The sequence below is a fragment of the Monodelphis domestica genome, chromosome 1 (genome assembly GCF_027887165.1).
Source record: "Monodelphis domestica isolate mMonDom1 chromosome 1, mMonDom1.pri, whole genome shotgun sequence".
In the NCBI taxonomy this organism is placed as follows: Eukaryota; Metazoa; Chordata; class Mammalia; order Didelphimorphia; family Didelphidae; genus Monodelphis; species Monodelphis domestica.
The window spans coordinates 171,810,105-171,834,616 of record NC_077227.1 but is presented as its reverse complement, the minus strand read 5'-3'; the positions used below and the strand labels follow the sequence as shown (position 1 = coordinate 171,834,616).

The 24,512-nt window shown below is 34.7% G+C and overlaps 1 protein-coding gene across 1 annotated transcript; it reads right to left on the bottom strand.

Moving 5' to 3' along the window:
• Positions 1–17,526: 17,526 nt before the first annotated feature.
• On the bottom strand, positions 17,527–18,477 carry LOC100028622 (olfactory receptor 4K13-like). The gene has a single exon (XM_001378572.4). It carries the CDS (start codon positions 18,466–18,468, stop codon positions 17,527–17,529), a length of 942 nt encoding a protein of 313 aa, XP_001378609.3. The 5' UTR covers positions 18,469–18,477.
• Between the last annotated feature and the right edge of the window lie 6,035 nt (positions 18,478–24,512).

The window sequence follows — 24,512 nt, the reverse complement described above, 5'->3', positions numbered from 1 at the left end:
GAGATTTTTCCTTTATAATATTTTAAAACTTGTTGTCTGGCATGTTATCCTAAAACATTGATTACCTCTCATCCCATCTAATCATTTACAAATCCTTGTTGGTTCTAACTTCCTAATATTCCTTCAACCTTTCTCCTCCTCTTCTTCATTCACACATCTACCTAACAATTCAGACACTTTTCAGATTTAAGCTTGCTAAATATTTGTTGAACTGAATTGAAAGTAATTGAATTGGATTATTTTAATTGTCCTCCACCTTGTCTTTGAAACTAATCATTCTCAGATAAAATCAAGTTTTCCCATAGAAAGTAAAATAAGATTTCTAAGAATAGGAAGTGTGACTAAATCACTCCTTGGCTCAACACACTTCAGCTTCCTTTTATAAAGGGAATAAATGTTTCATGTATAGTATATCAGCCTATTGCAAGTTGATTTTCCAGTGTCCTCTCTAATGCTAACTCCATTATCTCACATGACCCCAGTTATCACCTTTATTCAGATGTACTCTAGATGTATATTTCCACTGACTAGATTTACTCTGGGCTCCAAGTACATATTTTCATCTGAAAAATCACTATCTCTACCAGAACGATCTACTACCATTTATGGGAATGATTTAAGGACATGGTAGAGGACTATGAAAATAATTCAATTTAATTACTTTTAAAATCCTCTAATATATATATATATATATATATATATATATATATATATATATATATAACAATTGCACATAGTAAATTTTCACAAAAGTTTCCCTAAGTTATATGACCAAAATAATCTCCCTCTCTCCCATTCCTTTTACTGCCTGGTGCTGGCAGGTGATTTGATCTGGGTTACATATATACAATTCAATTACTTTCAATAAGTATTTATCAAGATAAATGTGATATAGGTCTGAATTATTAGGTAGTTGTGTGAATGGAGAAGAGGAGGCAGGTTGAAGGGATACCAGGAGGTTAGATCCAACAGGAGTTTGCAAATGACTAGATAGGATGAGAGATTCTTAATGTTTTAAGGCAACACACCAGACAACAAATGTTTTGAAATATTACAAAGGAAAACCTCAACACTTAAATGAGAATCCAAGAGAGTATTGGGTGTTCCTGATGAAGAGAATAATATTTTGTTTGTATTGATTAGACTTCATCAAAGGAAAGCCTCAACACTTAAATGAGAATCCAAGAGAGTATTGGGTGTTCCTGATGAAGAGAATAATATTTTGTTTGTATTGATTGGACTTCATATGTCAAGTCTGGATTCACATTAATAATAGCTAAGGCATTTAATTTTGGAGAAAAGTTATGATGATTTGGACCTACTCATATAGTCAGGATATTTTTCTTTTATGCTTTCTCTTGGTGGTAGTTTAGTTCCAATCAACTGGTCTACCAGTTCACCTGAAACAGAACTTGTTCAAAGTCATGCCAAAGATTGATTTCTATCACCCATATTATTCAGGGTGAGAAATTTCAAATCAAGTAAAATACATAAGTAACTAGTACATTCTACCTTAAAAACTAGGCTCTGGCATTCCAAAGATGAAAAACAACAAAACTTCTTCCCATACTAAGTCTAGATTCTAAATTAAAGGAAAAGGAAAAGGTGATTAGTCATAGAATATAGAAAAAGAATTTGCTATTTCCTAATCTCATCCTGAAGAAGTTTTCTGCTGTATTTTTGTTAACATTATCTTCTATGCTTGAAATATACTACACTGAATGTCTCTACTTTTATTGGTCATAAATAGGCAATTAGATAACAGTGGATTGAGAACTAGGCATGGAGTCAGGAAGAAGTGTATTCAAAGCTAGTCTCAGACATTTATTAGCTGTGTTAACATGGGAAAATCAATTCACCTCTATTTGTTTCAAGATCCTCAACTATTCATTGAACATAATACCACCTACCTTGAAGGATTGTTGCAAGAATCAAATAGATCCTATTCATATAGTGCCTAGAACATAGTAAGGTTCATATACACATTTATTCCTCTATTTCCTTCCCCTACATCATATCCCCAGGTACCAAGAATGAAAAACTCCAATCAGTTCCAAACTTAATTTAGACCCTCATCGCCATCCTTTGAGAAATGTTTGTTAATTTAAAGATATGACAATGGAATATTTAATTAGACTTGTAAGTTTGCTCATTCCCTCCAATTCATTCATCATACATTTGTCAAAATAATTTACCTAAATAGTAGAAATAGACAGGTAATTTGATGGTCAGATGTCATTAGTTTTTTATGCTGCAAGTAAAATAAGGTGCAAGTTTTGACACATGGCAAGAAAAAAAAATCATGTATACTATATTGTAGCTAAAAGAGACCTTTGTGATGATCTCATTTTTCCTCTCTTTCCTCTGTGTTTTTGCTTACATTATCATCCAAGGCTGGATAATACTCATTCATTATTGATACCTTTTAGAATCAGTGTCCTTACCACTTTCACAGACTGTCTTAATTCACACAACTCAAAGTGATTTCTCTCTCATTACATTAGTTGTCAATTCTCTATAAAATCAATTACATAGTTATTATAAAGAAGTTTCAGTATATTAATATTAGACATTCAACCCACCGGTTTTGAGACAAAGATGTCAAAGAAAAGCCTCTTCAAATAGATGCAAACACATGATTTTGATACTGTTGGCTCTTTTCCTCTGGCTTAGGAAGTAATCTTATATACATTATTAGGAAGGAAAAAATGGGAGGAACATTTATGTAATCATGAACTAAACAGAAGAGCAATTCTCCTTGGGAATTATTAGAGAACTATGCTTAAGCTCCACCCTAAACTTCATGAGAAAGATTAGTTTTCAGATCATAAAAGACCTGACCTTCTGCATCTGAAATATATGCCACATGGAAGAAGAGACAGACCACTAATAGAGCATTGATTAATTTCCTAATCTGAATGAATATGTAGCCACTGGGATTATTTCCCTTCTATCTTTCTGTCATAATTTGTCTTCCTCAATATCCTTTTAAAGTCGAAACAGACTTCTGGGTTAATATGGCTGTAGTGTAGAAGCAAGACTCTTCTTTTCCTCACCACCTACTGATATAGACTACCTCAAAAGGCCAAAAAAAAATTCAGAAGAACGAAGGGACTCCATAGTAGGGCACAGCACTGAAGGTATATTGGATTTGGGCATTTCCACACTCTAAGGGGGTGAAATAGCTCCCACCAAAACAGGAGTTGGTCAAAGGCCAGAGCAAGAGCCAACACGCTAGAATCAGCAAGAAAGTGAGGGACACTTCTAAGTCCATGGGAGCTGACTAAGACCACCAGGTACCTACTGCTGAGTGCAGTTAGACTTGAGACCCCAGCAGGCTGAAGGCTGCGAACCTTGGGCAGGGAGACAGAGCCGAGAGGGGTGGAAAACAGTAGAAGCCACAGAGATGTGAGTGGGGGCCTCAGACAAAAACCATGCTCCTTAGCTCCATACACAGAGAACCTGTCCTCCTCACTCAGATTTCTGACTGGAAATAGATGGAAAAACCAGCATAGTGATGGCAAAAAATGCCCATAAAATACAACTTCCAACTACCAAGAAGATCTAGAAGAAGGCATTGGCCCTGGATAATTATTATGGTGGAAATATCCAGACTATAGAGGAAACAGCAGAGGACAAAGAACAAGCAAATGCATCCAAATGCATCCAAACCTTCCAAAAAAAAAGGAAACTGGCCACAAGCTCTCGAGGAATTTAAATATGAGATTATGGGAAAGATGGAAGAGATTTGGCAAGAAAAGTGGGAAATAGTTCAAAAAGAAAATAAGGGTCTAAAAGAGAGGAACTCTCAATTGGAGAAAGAAGCCCAGAAATCAAATGAAATGACAAATAAATTGGAGACCAAAATTAAACAGCTGGAATCCAAGAAAAGCAGGATAGACCAAACCAAAAAGGGAAATCAAAAGATTAAAGTGAAAAACCAGTCTTTAAAGACTAGAATTTGGCAACTGGAAGCCAATGATCTTGCAAAACAGCAAGAATTAATAAAGCAAAGCCAAAAGACTGACAAAATAGAAGGAAACATGAAATATTGTAAAGGATAATTAAGCGTTGTGACCTAAACTTATGTTAATTATTTCGTCGCCATGGATATCCCAAAATATATAAAAAATATAGTCAAGTCAGCTGGAAATTTATGGTGATTTAAATGATATAGTGGAAAGAAATTAAGAAGAAGGAAGAAGGAAAAGGGTGTAGGATTTCTTCCGCCTGGCTAGTGCCAGGAAGAAGACCAGAGGCTCTAGGAGATAAGGTTTTTCAAAAGTAAGGAGGAAAGAATCACCCTGAACTCCAAAGGGCTCAGCCAAGATGCCTGAATCTGAATCAGTTCAAGGGCAAACTCACAACCAAACCCAGACAATAACTACCACCACATCAAGATGTTGGAACACTTAGCATGCTGCCAGCCAGACTCACCTCTCCAGGGAAAGAGGGAGAGAGAGCAAGTGCTATGCCTTATATAGATGGTTTTATGTCACTTTCCTGCATCTCATCTGTACCAATGATAGCTTAACTTGACTTAGGACAGCCCAGGGATCTGTCTGCTTTTTCTGCACATGCCTGTTGAAGGCCATTTCATCAGATAATTAAATCTTTGAGTATGATGCAGGAATCCTGAACTTGTTAAACTGAATAGGGTGGAGAATTGTATAGTTCCCAAGACTTGATTCTGTTAAACCAAGTCTCTCCATTCTTACTAATCAGGAAATAGCTAAACCAGATCTTTTAAAGTAAAGCCTGAATAAGGTGCAGTAGAAAAGGGAGAAAGCAAAACCAATGTTTTGCTAGGTGCATAGACAAAAAGCCAAATTAGGGGCAGTCCCATTTGGCATAAAAGTGTACATTTAAAAAACTGTTCAAACAAATTCAGTTCAATCAAACACACCCAAAGTTCATTCTGGACTTTCTTGATGTAGGTTTTCTGGCATCTTTCTTTTTTTTCCTTTTAAACATTATTTTATTTGGTCATTTTCAAACATTATTCATTGGAATAAATGATATTTTATTTTCCTCACTCCCAACCACCCCTCCTATAGCTGATGCGTGATTCCAGTGGGTAACACATGTGTCCGTGATCTGAACCCATTGCCAGGTTGTTGGTATTTGCATTAGATTGTTCATGTAGAGTCTCTCCTCAATCATATCCCCTCAACCCCTGTAGTCAAGCAGTTGCCTTTCCTCAGTGTTTTTACTCCCAGTTTGTCCTCTGTTTGTGCATAGTGTTTTTTCTTATACATCTCTTCAGATTGTTCAGGGACATTGCATTGACACTAATGGAGAAGTCCATTACATTTGATTGTACCACAGTGTATCAGTCTCTGTGTACAATGTTCTCCAGGTTCTGGTCCTTTCGCTCTGCATCACTTCCAGGAGGTCGTTCCAGTCTCCATAGAATTCCTCCACTTTATTCTTCCTTTGAGTGCAATAGTATTCAATCTCCAACATATACCACAATTTGTTCAGCCATTCCCCATTTAAAGGGCATCCCTTCATTTTCCAATTTTTTGCCACCACAAAGAGCGCAGCTATAAATATTCTTTTACAAGTCTTTTTCCTTATTATCTCTTTGGGGTATAAACCCAGCAGTGCTATGGCTGGATCAAAAGGCAGACAGTTTTTTATTGCCATTTGGGCATAGTTACAAATTGCCCTCCAGAATGTTTGGATCAATTCACAGCTCCACCAGCAATGAATTAATGTCCCAACTTTGCCACGTCCCCTCTAGCATTCATTACTTTCCTTTGCTGTCATGTTAGCCAATCTGCTAGTGTGAGGTGATACCTCAGAGTTGCTTTGATTTGCATCTCTCTGATTATAAGAGATTTAGAACACTTTTTCATGTGCTTATTAATAGTTTTGATTTCTTTAACTGAAAACTGCCTATTAATGTCCCTTGCCCATTTATCAATTGGAGAATGGCTTGATTTTTTGTACAATTGATTTAGTTCTTCATAAATGTGAGTAATTAAAACTTTATCAGAGGTTTTTGTTATGCAGATTGTTTCCCAATTTGTTGCTTCCCTTATGATTTTAGTTAAATTGGTTTTGTTTGTACAAAAACTTTTTAATTTGATGTAGTCAAAATTATTTATTTTACATTTTGTGACTCTTTCTAAATCTTGCTTGATATTAAAATGTTTCCCTTCCCAAAGGTCTGACATGTATACTATTCTGTGTTCAACTAATTTACTTATAGTTTCCTTCTTTATGTTTAAGTCATTCACCCATTCTGAGTTTATCTTGGTGTAGGGTGTGAGGTGTTGATCCAAACCTAATCTCTCCCACACTGTCTTCCAATTTTCCCAGCAGTTTTTATCAAATAGTGGATTTTTGAACCAAAAACTGGGGTCTTTGAGTATGTCATAGACTGTCTTGCTGAGGCCAGTTACCTGAAGTCTATTCCACTGATCCTCCTTTCTGTCTCTTAGCCAGTACCAAATTGTTTTGATGACCACTGCTTTATAATATTGTTTGAGATCTGGGACTGCAAGGCTACCTTACTTTGTATTTTTTTCATTATTTCCCTGAATATCCTTGATCCATTGTTCTTCCAAATGAAATTTTTATGTTTTTTTTTCTAATTCAGTAAAAAAGTTTTTTGGGAGATCAATGGGTACGGCACTAAATAGATAAGTTTGGGTAGGATGGTCATTTTTATTATATTAGCTTGTCCTACCCACGAGCAATTCATGTTTTTCCAATTGCTCAAGTCTAGTTTTAGTTGTGTGGAGAGTGTTTTGTAGTTGTGTTCATATAGTTCCTCTGTTTATATTGGCAGATAGATTCCTAAGTATTTTATATTGTCTAAGGTGGTTTTGATGGCAATTTCTCTTTCTAATTCTTGCTGCTGAGCTGTGTTGGAGATATATAGAAATGCTGATAACTTATGTGGGTTTATTTTGTATCCTGCTACTTTGCTAAAGTTGTTGATTATTTTTATTAGCTTTTTTGTTGATTCTCTAGGATTCTTTAAGTAGACCATCATGTCATCTGCAAAGAGTGACAGCTTGGTCTCCTCATTGCCAATTTTAATACCTTCACTTTCTTTTTCTTCTTTAATTGCAACCGCAAATGTTACTAGTACAATGTTAAATGATAGAAGTGATAATGGGCATCCTTGTTTCACTCCTGATCTTACTGGAATACATCTAGTTTATTCCCATTACAAATGATATTAGCTGATGGTTTTAGATATATACTGTTGATTATTTTTAGGAACGACCCTTCTATTCCTATGCTTTCTAGTGTTTTTAATAGGAATTGGTGTTGTGTTTTATCAAAGACTTTTGAGATAATCATGTGATTTTTTATTGTTTTGCTTGTTGATATGGTCAATTATGTAGATGGTTTTCCTAATATTGAACCATCCTTGCATTCCTGGTATAAATTCTACTTTATCATATTGAATGACCTTCCTGATCACTTGCTGGAGTCTTTTTGCTAGTATTTTGTTTAAGATTTTTGCATCTATGTTCATTAGGGAGATTGGTCTGTAGTTTTCTTTCTTATAACAATCTGGCCAACTGTTGATACATAATTTTCCTTTTTGGGTTATAACTTGAGAAGGAGGAAGGAGCCTGAGGAAGATGGGTGATAAATGAAGACTCAAAGACAAGTTAATTGATATGGGGAGCTGTGTTAGCTACTATAATATTTTCCTTTGAAAATTAATTAAAGGAAAACATGAAAAACAAGAGAACATGTGGAAGTCAGAGTTCCGAGACAGAAAGCATGTGGGCGAGTAGGTCGCTAGGAGAGATAGAGAGAGATTGAAGAAAGTACTCCAAGGATGCAGGAATCAAGAGAGCCAAGAGGGTCAAGAGAGAGAATAGCGCCTTTCTCTCTGCATTTATTGAGGTATGGATTGGGAGGTGTTCAATGAATACATAACATAATATACGTCTCAACATTGGTTGAATTGATGATTACGAGAACAAAGAAGTGGAGGTAAATTCAACCTGCACTTTGCAAATGAGTGTACTCCAAGCGAAAGTACTCGCGCTTTGTTAATGACCTTACTCACATAGGCAGTGTGGCCAAGTCAAGACCCAGCTCATGAATCATACAATGACCATACAGAGTTCTGACCATGTGTCTGGTAATACAATATCAATACATCAATCATACTTTCCACATGCCAATATGCCTGGTATGCTACATTTCTCTATTTTTGACCTGCCTGGCATAGGAATCAGTACCATATTTGTGTCATGAAAGGAATGTGGTAGAACTCCCTCTTTGCTTATTATGTCAAATAGTTTATATAGTATTGGGATTAGCTGTTCTTTGAATGCTTGATAGAATTCACTTGTGAATCCATCAGGCCATGGGGATTTTTTCTTAGGGAGTTCTTTGATGGCCTGTTGGATTTCTTTTACTGATATGGGATTATTTAAGAATTCTATTTCTTCTTCTGTTAGTATAGGCAATGTATATTTTTGTAAATATTCATACATATCACCTATTTTGGCATATTTATTGCCATATAATTGGGCAAAGTAGTTTTTAATGATCACCTTAATTTCCTCTTCATTGGAGGTAATGTCCCCCTTTTCATCTATGATATTGTTAATTTGCTTTTCTTCTTTCCTTTTTTTAATTAGATTGACCAGTACTTTCTCTATTTTGTTTGTTTTTTCAAAGTACCAGCTTCTAGGCTTATTTATTAGTTCAAAGGTTCTATCACTTTCAATTTTATTAAATTCTCCCTTAATTTTTCAGATATCTAATTTGGTTTCCTTCTGGGGGTTTTTAATTTGTTTGCTTTCAAGTTTTTTGATTTACATTTCCAATTCATTGATCTCTGTCCTACCTAATTTGTTAGTATATGCACTCAAGAATATGAATTTTCCTCTGAGTACTGCTTTGACTGTATCCCATAAGATTTGAAAGGATGCCTCACCATTGTCATTTTCTTCAATGAAAGTATTAATTGTTTCTATAATTTGTTCTCTGACTGATTTTGGAGAATCATATTATTTAATTTCCAATTGATTTTTAATTTGGCTCTCCATGTACTCTTACTGATCATTATTTTTATTGCCTTATGATCAGAAAAGGTTGCATTTATTATTTCCGATTTTCTGCATTTGTATTCCATGTTTTTATGACCTAGTGTATGGTCAATCTTTGTGAATGTGACATGTCTTGCTGAAAAGAAGATGTATTTCTTTTTGTCCCTATTTATTTTTCTCCATATATCCATTAACTCTAATTTTTCTAAGATTTCATTCTCATCTTTTACCTCATTCATATTTATGTTTTGATTTAATTTATCTAAACTTGATAGTGGTTGGTTCAGGTCTCCCACTAATATAGTTTTACTATCTATTTCCTCCTTCAATTCTATTAGCTTCTCCATTAGAAATTTGGGTGCTATACCATTTGGTGCATAGATGTTGATTAGTGATATTTCCACATTGTCTATACTCCCTTTTATCAGGATGTATTTACCTTCCCTATCCCTTTTAATCAGGTCTATTTTTGTTTTGGCTTTGTCAGATATCATGATTGTAACTTCTGCCTTCTTTTTATCAGTTGAGGCCTAATAGGTCTTACTCCAACCTTTAATTCTGACTTTGTGAGTATCTTCCTGCCTCATGTGTGTTTCTTGAAGACAACATATGGTAGGGTTTTGGATTCTAATCCATTCTGCTACTTGTCTACATTTTATGGATGAGTTCATCCCATTCATGTTCAAAGTTATGATTGTCACTTGTGAATTCCCTGGCATTTTGATCTCCTTCCCTAATTCTGACCTTTCTTCTTTTGCTATAACCTTTTAAACCATTGGTTTTCTTTAAATCAATCCCCCTAGTCCCCTCCCTTGATATGCTTCCCTTTCTAGCCCATCCCCTTTTGTTCCCTTCTTGTTTTTTTCAGTCTGTTAATTTCCTTCCCCCCTCTCCTTCCCTGCCTTATTTTACTCCCTTCCTATTAACCCCCCTTAATTTCCTCTTCTCCCATACCCTGTTTGATAAGATAGAATTCAAGATCACAATGGATGTAAATGCTCTTCCCTCTCAGAGTTGATTTCACTGAGAAAGGTTTAAGTAATAACAATTAGCACTCTCTTCCTCTCCTTCTTATAAGAGAATTCTTCCCCTACCCTTCCCATGTGTATCTTTGTGTGACAAAGATTATTCTATTTAATTTATTTCTATTTCTTCAAGTATATTTTGGTACCATCATTTATTCCTTCCTCCCTTTTTCTTTCTTCCCCCCCTTTCTCCATATCATCTTAATGCCCCAATCTTTCCCTATGAGTGATTCTTCTAATTACTCTAATAATGCATACACTTTTTGAGTTACACATAATATTTTCCCCCCATATTAATATATATATATATATATATAATTTGATCTAAATGTAGTCCTTATAGAAAAGAGTTTGAATGAAAGAAAAAAAACATTTTTATTTCCCTTTCTTTCATATTTACCTTTTCATGTTTCTCTTGTTATTTGTGTTTGGATATCAAACTTTTCACTGAGTTCTGGCCTTTTCTTTATAAATACTTGGAAGTCTTCTATTTTCTTGAATGCCCATACTTTCCCCTGGACCTATATAGTCAGTTTTGATGGATAGGTGATTCTTGATTGAAGACCCAGTTCTCTTGCCTTTCTGAATATCGTGTTCCAGGCCTTGCAGTCATTTAGTGTGGAAGCTACCAGGTCTTGTGTGATCCTGATTGGTGCTCCTTTGTATCTGAATTGTTTCTTTTTGGCTTCTTGTAGGATTTTCTCCTTAGCTTTTGAATTTGGCAATTACATTCCTGGGAGTTGTCTTTTGGGAATTCAGTTTAGAGGGCATTCTGTGTACTCCTTAAATGTATATTTTGTTCCCTTGTTCTAGAATCTCAGGGCAGTTTTCTTGGATGATCTCGTGTAGTATGATGTCAAGTTTCCTGTTTATTTCTGGCTTTTCAGGTAGACCAATGATTCTCAGATTATCTCTCCTTCCTCTGTTTTCCTGATCTGTCACCTTGTCAGTGAGATATTGTATGTGTTTTTTAATTTCTTAGTCTTTTGACTTTGCTTTATCAATTCTTGCTGTTTTGCAAAATCATTGTCTTCCAGTTGCCTAATTCTGGTCTTTAAAGAGTGGTTTTCCTTTTCAGTTTGGTCTATCCTGCTTTTTGAGGCTTCCACATGTTTCTCCAATTGGGAGTTCTTTTCTCTCAGATTGTTGTATTCTCTTTGCATTATTTCCCTTTTTTCCTGCCATAAGGCCTCCATCTATTTGATAACCTCCATTTTAAATTCTTCAAGAGCTTGTGGACAATTTCCATTTCATTTGGAAGGTTTTGGAGCATTTATTTGGGTTTCCTCTTCTGCTATTTCCTCTGTAGTCTGTATTTTTTCTCCATAAAAACTATCCAAAGTCAATCCTTTCTTCTTGCTTTTCTTGTTGTGGGAGGGTGGGAAAGAGAGGATGGAGAAAATTTAATTGATCATAAAATTATAATAATAAAAGAACAAACAGGGAGGGGGCAGAAAGGGAAGTAAAATAAGTATGGGTATTAGGGGGACTGATTAAAAACAAAGCCTTAGTTTAAAAGTAAATAGCATAAGAAGAAGGGGCAGAAATAGGAGAGGATATCAAAATGTTGAGGAATACAGAGGTGACAATCATGATGCTAAATGTTAAGTGGATGAACTCATCCATAAAATAAAAGCAAATACCAGAGTGAAATAGAAACCAAAATCCTACCATATGTTATGTACAAGAAACACACATGAGGCAGGTACACACACACACAGGTTAAGTGTTAAAGGCTGGAGGAAAATCTATTAGGCTTCATCTGAGAAAAAGAAGGCAGGAGTTGCAATTATGATATCTGATAAAGCCATAGTAAAAATAGATATGATTAAAAGAAATAGGGAAGGCAATTACATCCTGATAAAAGACAGTATAGACAATGAGGAAATATCAGTACTCAACATGTATGCACCAAATGGTATAGCAAGCAGATTTTTAAAGGAGAAACTAGTGGAGTTGAAGGAGGAAATAGATAGTAAAACTATATTAGTGGGAGACCTAAAGCTTCCTCTATCAGATCTAGATAAATCAAACCAAAAAATAAATAAGAAAGAGGTAAGAGAAGTGAATGAAAGAAAGAATGAAAGCAAAATGAAATATTAGAAAAATTAGAGTTAATAGATATGTGGGAAAATATATATAGGGCAAAAAGGGATACACCTTCTTTTCAGCAAGACATGGCACATTCACAAAGATTGACCATGTACTAAGGCATAAAAACATGAAAAACAAGTGCAAAAAAAGTAGAAATAATAAATGCAACCATTTCAGATCATATTGCAAAAAAATAATAATTATCACTAATGTAGAGGCAAATCAAAAATTAATTAATTAAATAATATGGTTCTCCAAAATTTGTTAGTTAAAGAACAAAACATAGAAACAATTGATAATTTTATTGAATAAAATGACAATGATGAAACATCCTTTCAAAATCTATGGGATGCAGTCGTAGCAGTACCTAGGGGGAAATTTATATCCTTAAGTTCATATATTAACATATTAGGGAGGGCAGAAATCAATGAATTGGACATGCAAATTAAAAAACTAGAAAGTGAACAAATTAAAAATCCCCAGATTAAAACTAATTTAGAGATCCTAAAAATAAAAGGAGAAATTAATAAAATTGAAAGCAAAAGAACTATTGAATTAATAAATAAGAATAGAAGCTGATATTTTGGGAAAAAACAAAATAGATAAAGCAATGGACAATCTATTAAAAAAAGGAAAGAAGAAAACCAAATTAACAGTATCCAAGATGAAAAGGTAGACCTCACCTCTAATGAAGAGGAAATTAAGGCAATCATTAAAAACAATTATGCCCAATTTTATGGCAATACATATGGCAATCTAGATGATATGAATGATTATTTACAAAATTACAAATTGCCTAGATTAACAGAAGAAGAAATAGAATTCTTAAATAATCCCATATTAGGAAAAGAAATTGAACAAGACATCAAAGAACTCCCTAGGAAAAAAATCCCCAGGGCCGGATGGATTCATAAATGAATTCTATCAAACATTCAAAGAACAATGAATTCCAATATTATACAACCCATTTGACATAATAAGGTGGGATTTATACCATGAATGCTAGGATGGTTCAATATTAGTAAAACCATTCACATAACTTACTGTATCAACAAGCAAGACAACAAAAATCATATGATTACCTCAATAGATGCAGAAAAAGCCTTTGACAAAATACAACATTCATTCTAACTGAAAACACTAGAAAGCATAGAAATAGAAGGGCCTTTCCTAAAAATAACAAACAGTATATATCTAAAACCATCAGCAAGCATCATCTGCAATGGGGACAAATTAGAAGCATTTCCAATAAGATTAGGAGTGAAACAAGGTTGACCCTTATCATCCCTATTATTTAACATTGTACCAAAAACACTAGCCATAGCAGTCAGAGAAGAAAAAGAAATTGAAAGTATTAAAAATAGACAATGAGGAGACCAAGCTATCACTCTTTGCAGATGATATGATGGTCTACTTAAAGAATCCTAGAGATTCAACTAAAAAGCTAGGGGAAATAATCAACAACTTTAGCAAGGTTGTAGGATACAAAACAAGCCCACATAAATCATCAGCATTTCTATATATTTCCAGTACTTCCCAGCAGCAACAATTAGAATGAGAAATTCCATTTAAATCCACTTTACACAATATAAATTATTTCGGAATCTATCTGCCAAGACAAACACAGGCTCTATATGAACGTAACTACAAAACACTCTACACAATTAAAACTAGATCTAAACAATTAGAAAAGCATTAATTGCTTATGGTCAGGATGACCTAACATAATAAAAATGACAATCCTACCCAAATTAATTTATTTATTTAGTGCCATGCCAATTGAGCTACCAAAAAACCTTTTTACTGAATTAGAAAAAACCATAACAAAGTTCATTTGGAAGAACAAAAGATCCAGGATATCCAGGGAAATAATGAAAAAAATGCATAGGAAGGTGGCTTATCAGTCCCAGATCTCAAACTATAATGTAAAGCAGTGGTCATCAAAACAATATGGTACTGGCTAAGAGACAGGCAGGAGGAACAGTGGAATAGACTTGGGTAAATGACCTCAGCAAGACAGTCTATGATAAACCGCAAAATCCCAGCTTTGGGGATAAAAGTCTACTATTTGACTGCTCTGAAAATTAGAAAACAGTATGGGAGAGATTAGGTTTAGATCAACATCTCATACCCTTCACCAATATAAACTCAGAATGGGTAAATTCCTTGAATACAAAGAAGGAAACTATAAGTAAATTAGGTGAAAACCGAATAGTATACTTGTCAGATCTTTGGGAAAAGAAAGACCAAGTCAGAGTGTGAAAAAAATTTACAAAATGTAAAATCAATAATTTTGATTATATTAAATTAAAAAGTTTTGTACAGACAAACCCAATGCAACCAAAATTATAAGGGAAGCAACAAAATGGGAAATAATCTTCATAACAAAAACCTCTGACAAAGGTCTAATTATTCAAATTTACATATAGCTAAATCAATTGTACAAAAAATCAAGCCATTCTCCAATTAATAAATGGGCAATGGACATGAATAGGCAATTTTCAGATAAAGAAATCCAAACTATTAATAAGCACATGAAAAAGTGTTCTAAATCTCTTATAATCAGAGAGATGCAAATCAAAACAACTCTGAGGTATCACCTCACACCTAGCAGATTGGTTAACATGACAGCAATAGAAAGTAACAAATGTTGGAGCGGATGTGGAAAAGTTGGGATATTAATTCATTGCTGGTGGAGTTGAGAATTGATCCAACCATTCTTGAAGGCAATTTGGAACTAAGCCCAAAGGGCACTAAAAGACTGTCTGCCTTTTTATCCAGACATAGCACTGTTGGGTTTATATCCCAAAGAGATAATAAGGAAAATGACCTGTACAAGAATATTCATAGATACACTCTTTGTGGTGGCAAAAAATTGGAAAATGAGGGGATACCCTTCAATTGGGGAATGACTGAAAAAACTGTGGTATATGTTGGTGATGGAATACTAGTCTGCTCAAAGGAATACTGAACTGCAGGAATTTCATGGGAACTGGAGCAACCTCCAGCAATTGATGCAGAGTGAGAGGAGCAGAACCAGGAGAATATTTTACACAGAGACTGATATACTGTGATAAAATCGAATGTAATGGACTCCTCTATTAGTAGCAATGCAGTGATCCTGAACAACTAGGAGGAATCTTTGAGGAAGAATACTATCCACATCCAGAGGAAAAACTGTGGGAGGAGAAATACTGAAGAAAAACAACTACTTGATTACATGGGTCAAGGGGGATATGATTGGGGATATAGACCCTAAATGAACATTCTGCTACAAACATCAACAACATGGAAATAGGTTCTGATCAAGGTCACATGTAATACCCAGTGGAATTGTGCTTTGGCTACAGGAAGGGAGGAGGGAGGGGAGGGAGTGAAAGAATATGATTTTTGTAACTCAGGAATAATGTTCTAAATTGACTAAATAAGAATTTCAAATACAATGATGAAAAAAAGAGCAATGTTTGTGTGTGTGTGTGTGTGTGTGTGTGTGTGTGGTCTGTGTCTATGTATGCACATTTCATGATAATATGTGCTGATGATTGTATACAATTTGCACACATCTGAATGTTTCATTATAGGCCATCAATGTCTCTTTGTGAGGTCAGCTGAACTGCCCTATGGATTCTATGCTTAACAGTATATAACATGAATCATTGAAAGCATTATTTAATTATACTTTGTGGAAGGATTTAACTATCCTTAGTATCAACACTTTGTATCTCTTTGGACATTAATAGAGAATCTGATAAACTCTATTCTTGGACTGAAAGATGATTTTACCTCAAAAGCATTCAAAACAATGCAAGTTTTCCTACCTATTGATTACCAAACTGAAACTAAGCGATATTTCAGGTAATAGTAAAATACCAAAAGACCACAGAATAGAAGAAATGTTTAAATTCTTTAATCCAAAGCTGTGATATTATTAAATTCTGATCTTTCTTAAATTGAATTACAGTTATGAAGGTTTCACAATTAAGGAAAAATTCAGAGATGCACAAAACAGAAATACAAACCAAATTATTTTTTAAAAGTCATGTATAAATTGTTTTGCCCGGTGCATATCTTTGAAACAGCAATACCATTACTAGGCCTGTATATAAAAAGATTTTAAAAATGAGAAAGGACTGCTTGTACAAAAATATTTATAGCAGTTCTCTTTGTGATGGCAAAGAATTAACAACTGAGAGAATATGCATGAATTGGAGAACTTTTGAACAAGCTGGTATAGATGACTGTAATGGAATACTTCTGTGCTATAAAAATTTATGCTAAGGATAATTTAAGAAAAGTCTAGAAAGATGTACATGAACTGATGCAAAGTGAAGTGAGCAGAACCATGAGAACATTTTAGGCAGCATTATTATATAATGAACATTTATGAATGACAGCTATTCATAGATTTACAGTGATTCAAGAACCTCCCCAAGGACTCATAGTGAAAAATCTCTTTTGCATCCAGAGAAAGAATTGATGAAGTCCAAATGCAGAATGAGATTTACCATATTTCACTTTATTTCTTCATTTTTCTTTTCATTTGTTTGAGTCTTTTTCACAAAAGGACTTGAAAGGTTCTGGGTATGAACTAATCATGAAAGTTTTAAAAATGTATTAAAAAACTGACTCTTATGAGCAATGTATTCATACACCAGACTTATGGTTATAATCCTTATATTTCACATGATTGATTTCTTGATCCTTGTGACAAAGTAGAACTCTAATTTTATGGTATTCTGACCCCTCCTTGCACCTGCAGTCCAAAGGCCAAATGGACCTCTGGGCTGGGCTCTGACTTCTACATTGTCTTTGCCTCCACCTTCTTGATCTTGTGGTTGTTAACCAAACAAATGTTAAATCCTCTACCATATCACATGTTTGATTAACTACCTTCCATTCCCTATTTCATGAATCTGGAACAAAAACTAGGTTCACATGTAGCTCTCTCAGCTGCATTAGAGGAGCAATACAGACAATGCCACACTGTTGAACCCTTTGTCTCTCTGTCTTTCTTCTCTCCTCAGTTCTTTCAGGTGTCTGACCCACACAAGAACATTGTGTAACTGCTGGACAGCCACAGGAGTAATATGAAAAGATGTTTTATGGTACCATATATGTAAAATATACATTAGATTGCTTGCTGTCTTGGGGGGAGGAGAGGGAATGAAGGGTGAGAATTTGACTCAAAGAAAATGCAGACTAAAAATTGCCTTTTTCTGTAATTGAGGAGAAAAGTAAAATAGTAGTAAACAAATTGTTTTATAAATAAGATTAATTTTTATTTGTAAAGTCTATACATGTATATATACACACATATAATTGGTGATTTTTAGAATTACTCTCTAGAGTACAGTAAGAAATTTCATCATCTTTTAGAAGGTTGGCTTAAAGTTGATGCTCCAGCTTCTCAGTCTAGTCATAGCTGCTTTCATCTCCTGATTCCTTAAGCTATAAATTACTGGATTTAGGAGAGGAGTGATAACTGAGTAAAACACTGAAAGAAATTTGTCTATTGTATAGCTACTAATTGGCAAACCATAAATTAAGATTAGTGACCCAAAGAAAAGAATGACCACTGTGATATGAGCAGACAGTGTGGACAGAGCCTTAGAGAGCCCATTAGCAGAGCGATGCCAGACAGTGACTAATATAATAATATAGGACATCAGTAAGGTAATGAAGGCAATTAGGGAAAGCAGCTCACTGAAAATAACAAGAAGCAATTCCAGAACAGAGGTGTCAGTGCAGGCAAGTTTCAAGACCAGGGGAAGGTCACAAAAAACATCATCAATCACATTAGGACCACAGAAGGGCAGACTAACCATAAAGGCCATTTGGCTCATGGTATGCACAAAGCCAACAGTCCATGAGAGCAATACACCTCCTACAAGGATTCGGTAGTTCATGATAGTTGTATAGTGGAGGGGGTGGCATATTGCAACATATCTGTCAATAGCCATTACTATGAGAAGAGTCGTCTCAGTACCACCAAAGAGATGAGCCAGAAATATCTGTGCCATGCAACCCCAAAAGGAGATGGTTTTCTTCTTTTTGAAGAAATCTATGATCATCTTGGGAACAGTCACAGTGGAAAGAACTATGTCAAGAAAAGAGAGATTGGCCAGGAGAAAGTACATAGGAGTTGAGTGTAAGTGGGAGTCAAAAATCACCATAAGTATAATAAGACAGTTTCCAGCCAAGATTGACATATAAGCGAAGAAGAAGATGACAAAAAAGAAAATCTCTAGTTCCCAAGAGTTGGTGAGTCCTAATAAAATGAATTCATTTATCATAGAGTTATTCTTTGTCTCCATCTAGTTGATATTCTTCAAGCATCCAGAAGTTCTCTAAAAGAAAGAAAAACCAAAAGAAGTGGCACTTTCAGCTGAGTATTGTTGAATATAGAAAAACAGGGAAAGAATATTAAACATTAAAAACAGATAATATTGAATGCTAACAACTCTTTGAACCACCTTTGGGTAGTTTCATTTAATGTCTCTAAACCTGTTTCCTCCATAATAAAATGGAAATAGCAATATTATCTTTCTCAAGTTTGTTGTGAGAATAAAAAGAAATAATTGTAAAGCCTTGAGTCCCAAGCTTGATATGTTAATTTCTTTTTTTATTTTCCTCTTCTTATCTTTCCATTCTTAACTCTCTGCACTGTATAAGACAAATAGATATTCAAAAAGTCTAAGTTGAATTGAATATTACTCCTAGATCTATATTTATGACATCCATAGGTGAAAATCAACAAAGCTACTTCCTATATAATGTAGGTACTAGAGGAGAGGAAAAGCACAAGATAAATGGTTACAGTACATGGAAATATGATTCTTTCCTTCTTAATCTCATCCTGAATATCTTGCCTGTATACTTTTTCTCACATTATATTTTATGCTTCAAATATCTTTAACTAAACACCCCTAATTTTATTGCTCATATATAGGCAACTACATGGCACAGTGGATAAATTACTTTGCATAGAGGTAAAAAGATCTACATTCAAATCCAGCCACAGACACTTACTAGCTGTGTAAGGATAAGCAAATCATTTAACCCCTTTTGGTCTCAGCATCAAGTATTCAATGGGGATAAAAATCCTTGTACTATGGAAATGACAATAACAATGAGTATTGGAATCAGTCTGACAAGGATTCATTTTTCTAGGCATCTCTGATTTATCTTGTAACAAATAGTCTGGCATTACTCCACTATACAGATTGAGGAGGAGACAAAGACAAGCCAGAGGTGCCTATCTTGGGTATAAACTGAAAGTGCCTGTCTTAGGTTTAAATCCTGCACAAAAGAGTTGATACCACCTTTGCTCTGAAAGAAGACCCTATATCTTACAAGTGACTCCAAGGTTGTTCTCTTAAGAGCTAAGACTTGGGACCTGAAAAATCATTCAACGTGAAAACATAACATTCCAAATGACGGATACTGAGCATTTCCTGTTATATGATTATTGCTCCTCTATTACTCACCAAGAATATCCCCCACCCACTTTTCCATAAATGAAAAGTATATACCTTGAAGCCTTTTTCTGTTGGATGAACTCAAGTTTGCTTCAGTTCCAGCACATGTCGGAATTCTCTTTCTCTAAGGAAAAAAAAAACAATTCCTGTAGACACTTCTTATCTTTGATTATTTTTCAAGGGTTGGCAGTACCTTGAAAGGACTATTGTGAGATTCAAATAAGATCATATTTCTAAAGGGCCTGGAACAAAGTAGGTGCCATATGCCTGCTTTTTCTTTTTCTTTCCTTTAAAACATATCCTCAGCTATACAGAGTGAAAAACTCTGTACTAATTTTTACTCCCCTCCTCTAATGTTAGTTCACTTATTTGCAAATGTGAAGTGGTTCTACTTTCTTATTATCATTCAAATCTTAATTTCCCATATCTACATATTTCCCTAAAATAATTCAGATCCCATTGAATAATGCTTGTTAATTTAATTCTCATAAATTAGAATAGACTACTTAAATGGACACATGCTATTTATTTTACTTATTTCAATATCCAATTTAGTCTTGACCTATTTGCCAAAATAATCTTCCTAACTAGCAAGACTGGGCAGATCTCCACACTCATTTCTTCAGGTTGCAAGTAAAACATGGCACAAATTTCAAAGCATGGTGTTAAAGTTATGCTTATAATGTTGTAGTCAAAAGGGACAACAATCACTGTCTCATTTATAGAAGCTAACTTCCCCAACCCCACCTGGAATATCCACATTCATCATTGCTGCCTTTTTAAACTAGCTACCACACCACTTCTTTTACAAAACTTTTCTTGCTCCACCCAACTAAAAGTAATTTTGTATTCATTATATTTTATTCTCCTATACTTTATCTTCATAGTTCTATACAATCTATATTTATACCACACTTGTTTTCACACATGAGAAGCAACATTCTATAGTAGAAACAGTATAATAAATGGCATTATTAAGAAACTTGAATTCAAATACTAACTCTGTCTCTTAATAATTGACCAGTGACAATGGTCTTTCTTACTTACTTACTTAATGGTCTTTCATTTTTGCATGTGCAAAATGGGGATAATAATGACTGTAGTGATTACTTCACAGGATTTCAGGGAACAAATAGTTATTGCATGTGAAACTCTTTTTAAATCTTAAAACAATAGAGATAGCAACCATTATTATTATTATTATTGATTTTGATTGTTAATTCTTATATACACATAATTCCATATCATTTTCTATTCTGAGGACACGTCATTTTCCTCCTTTGTTCTCCCAATGCAAAGGTTAATGTCATGAACATAAAATGAACTTAATAGTGCATTCATAATTCAACACTAATTTTCTAATTTGATCAAATAAATTATTAATAAGCACATTAGATATCCTGAATTTATAGTAGAATAGAATCCGGGAATAGCATTCATGTACTGAATTAAAACTATACAAACTTCATAAAATTATAAAGTGACTTAAGAAGAATTGGAGTAGACCACTGAAATGATCTAATCCCTCCTTATGTTTTACAGATGAGGAAATAGAGATCTGGGGAATTTGTAGTATTTACCACTTCAGTAGAAAGAATATATCTTTTCAATTCAGTTACCAAATCTTTATGGAAGTTATATTACATGGGAATCCCAGGATATTAGTATTGGTCATTCAACCTACCAGCTCTAGGCAAAGACTTCAGGGAGCAACCTCTTCAAAGACAAATGGAGATGTTGATATTTTGACCTTGTCAATTGTTTTCATGTATTCCAAGGAAGAGACTTATATATGCTCTCAGGTAGGAAAAAAAATCTTTCTGTAATGATGCATATAAAATCAGATAAGCAAGTCCCATTGGGAGTTATTAAGGAACCAAATTTTATTTTTTTGTTATGTTTTCTTTTTCCCCTCCTAATTTTCAAGAAAAAAAGGTTATTTCCCTGGTCCTTAAGATTCTGTAGGAATTTTCCCAAAGAATAGACTTATCCCTCTTAACTTGCTTTAGAAAAAATATTCTTCTGAAAAATTATAATATCAACCTGAAATAAAAAGGACTAATAAAATAGCAACAATAACAGTCATTAATTGAGGCAAAGGGATAGAAATTTGGGACATCACAGAGTACCAAAGTATAGAACTAAAGGATAAAAGGAGCAGAATTTAAATATATTTAGGTATTCTGGAAACAGCAATAACAGGGAGGGTTAAGTTGTTCTACAAAATAGGCAAAAGAGAATAGCCACATTTATGGATGACTCTTCTCTCAGCCATGCTAAATGAGTGCCCCTACAGAGTTTAGGAATCTGGGTGGAAAGAGAGAGATCTGCCTTGGCACACCTACACAGACATTGCTACCTGCTAGCCAATCCTCGACATGCTGTGTCATCCTTCCCAGCTCAGTCTTTCTGAACTTCAAGGCAGAAATAGGCTTGCAGGCTTGCTTATTGAGAGAGAACTAGAATGATAGGTAGTGCTTCTTTTGCTTTAAAATATTCATCCAACAGCTGAAAGGAAGACGAGGAAAGTAAGGGCATGAGGTTCAATTGTATCCAGACCTGGAAAGGGAAAGCAATTTTATGGCTCACAGGTTTGAAATTTTGGATTTATCTTTAAATTTCCTGGGACTTTTTGGATATAGATGATAGGTAGATTATAGAAATCTCTCTAAATATACAAACATATATTGATATATCTATATGTACATTTATATGTATATGTTTATATAGTGTGAATTTCAAAACTATTCAACCCTGTTCAAACCATTCTTTAGAGGATGGAATTTGGCTATTTCCTGATCAATAACAATGGAGATACTTGGAATGACAGAATCAGGTCTTGGAAACTACAATCTCCACCCTACTCAGGGTAACAGGAGGAAGAAACCAAAAAGAAGGTTCAACGGCTGAGATGGCGATGCAGCAAAGCACTGTGGAGTGCTTAGGCCGTGTTGGAGCACAAAAGATAACACAGTCATCCAATGCAGCTGAGGAAGTCTCCAGGTGTAACGATTTTTCATGCCACTGGACCCAGGTTTCCAACTCCGAGAGAGTGGGACTGTCTCTGTGCATCGACTTTTCCACTTAAATCTCCTTCATGCACAAGTGTCTTTGTGCACACTCATCTATATACCATAGATGAAAATGCACAAAGACAATCGTCATCCTCGGTTACTGAGAGACTACTACTATTTATCCCTATTTAGTTTCTGACCACCACCATCCCAAATCTTTTCTATAAGTCTCATCTCCTGTTCTTATCCCCTTCCCCTCCTACTTTCCTATAGGTTGATACATTTCTATACCCAATTGATTGTGCATGATATTCCTTCATTGAACCAATTCTGATGAGAGTAAAGTTCACATGCTCCTACACCCACCTCCCCTTTCTTCCCTTCTGCTGTAAAATCTCTTCCATGCTTTCATGCCTCTTTTATTTGCTACAATTGTCCCATTCTGTTTTTTTCCTTCTCCCTCTTCCCAATACATTCCTCTTTCTTTTTCCTAATTTATTTTTTTATTATTCCATCATAATTAGTCTGCATCCTTGTCCTCCCTCTCTCTCCCTCTCTCTCTCTCTCTCCCTCCCTCTCTCTCTCTCTCTCTCTCTCTCTATATATATATATATATATATATATATATGTATATATATATATATATATCCTTCTAACTTCCTTAATAATAATAAAATTATCAGGTGTTATAAAAATCATCTCCTCATGTAAGTATGTAAACATGTAACCTTATTGTATATCTTTGGAGTTTGCTTTCTTTTTATTACGTTTTTTTAAATTTTATTTCATTGATTAATTGAGAGTTTTTTTCCAGGATTACAAAAATCATGTCCTTTTCCTCCTCTCCCTCCATCCCCCTCTCATAGTTGATGCACAATTCCACTGGGTTTTACATGTGTCGTTGTTCAAGACCTATTTCCATATTATTGATATTTGCACTAGGGTGATCATTTAGGTTTTATAACCCCCATTGACCCATGTGATCAAGCAGTTGTTTTTTTCTCTGTTTCTACTCCCACAGATCTTCCTCTCAATGTGGATAGCATTCTTTCTCTTATGAGAATTGTCACTCAGACAATTGTCACTCAGAATTGTCCTGGATCGTTGCATTGCTACTGGTAGAGAAGTCCGTGATGTTTGATTGCACCATGATGTATCAGTCTCTGTGTACAATGTTCTCCTAGTTCTGTTCCTTTCACTTTATATCAATTCCTGGAGGTCATTCCAGTTCACATTGAATTCCTCAAGTTTATTATTCCTTTGAGCACAATAGTATTCCATCACCAACAGATACCACAATTTGTTAAGTCATTCCTTAATCAAAGGGCATCCCCTCATTTTCTAATTCTTTTCCACCACAAAGAGTGCAGCTATGAATATTCTTGTACATGTCTTTTTCCTTATTATCTCTTTGGGGTACAAACCCAGTAGTGCTATGGCTGGATCAAAGGGTAGGCAGTCTTTTAGCGCCCTTTGGGAATAGTTCCAAATTGCCTTCCAGAATTGTTTGATCAATTCACATGGAGTTTGTTTTCTTGTTTGCCTTTTTGTACTTCTCTTGAGTCTTTTATATGAGAGTAAAATTTTCCATTCACTCTGGTCTTTTCATCATAAGTATTTGAAAGTCCTCTATTTCACTGAATACCCATTTTTCAATTGAAGGATTATGCTCAGTTTAACTAGGTAAATGATTTTTTAAAATAACCCTCACCTTCCATTTTAGAATCAATACTATGTATTGGTTCTAAGGAAAATGAGCAGTAAGGGCTAGGCAATAGGAGTTAAATGACTTGTTCAGGGTCACACAGCTAAAAAGTATTTGAAGCTTAATTTGAACCTAGGACCTCCCAGCTCTACACCTAGCTC

Bases quoted from the DNA above. Each gene is read 5' to 3' on its own strand.
- LOC100028622 (XM_001378572.4), bottom strand. From the start codon at position 18,468: ATGGAGACAAAGAATAACTCTATGATAAATGAATTCATTTTATTAGGA.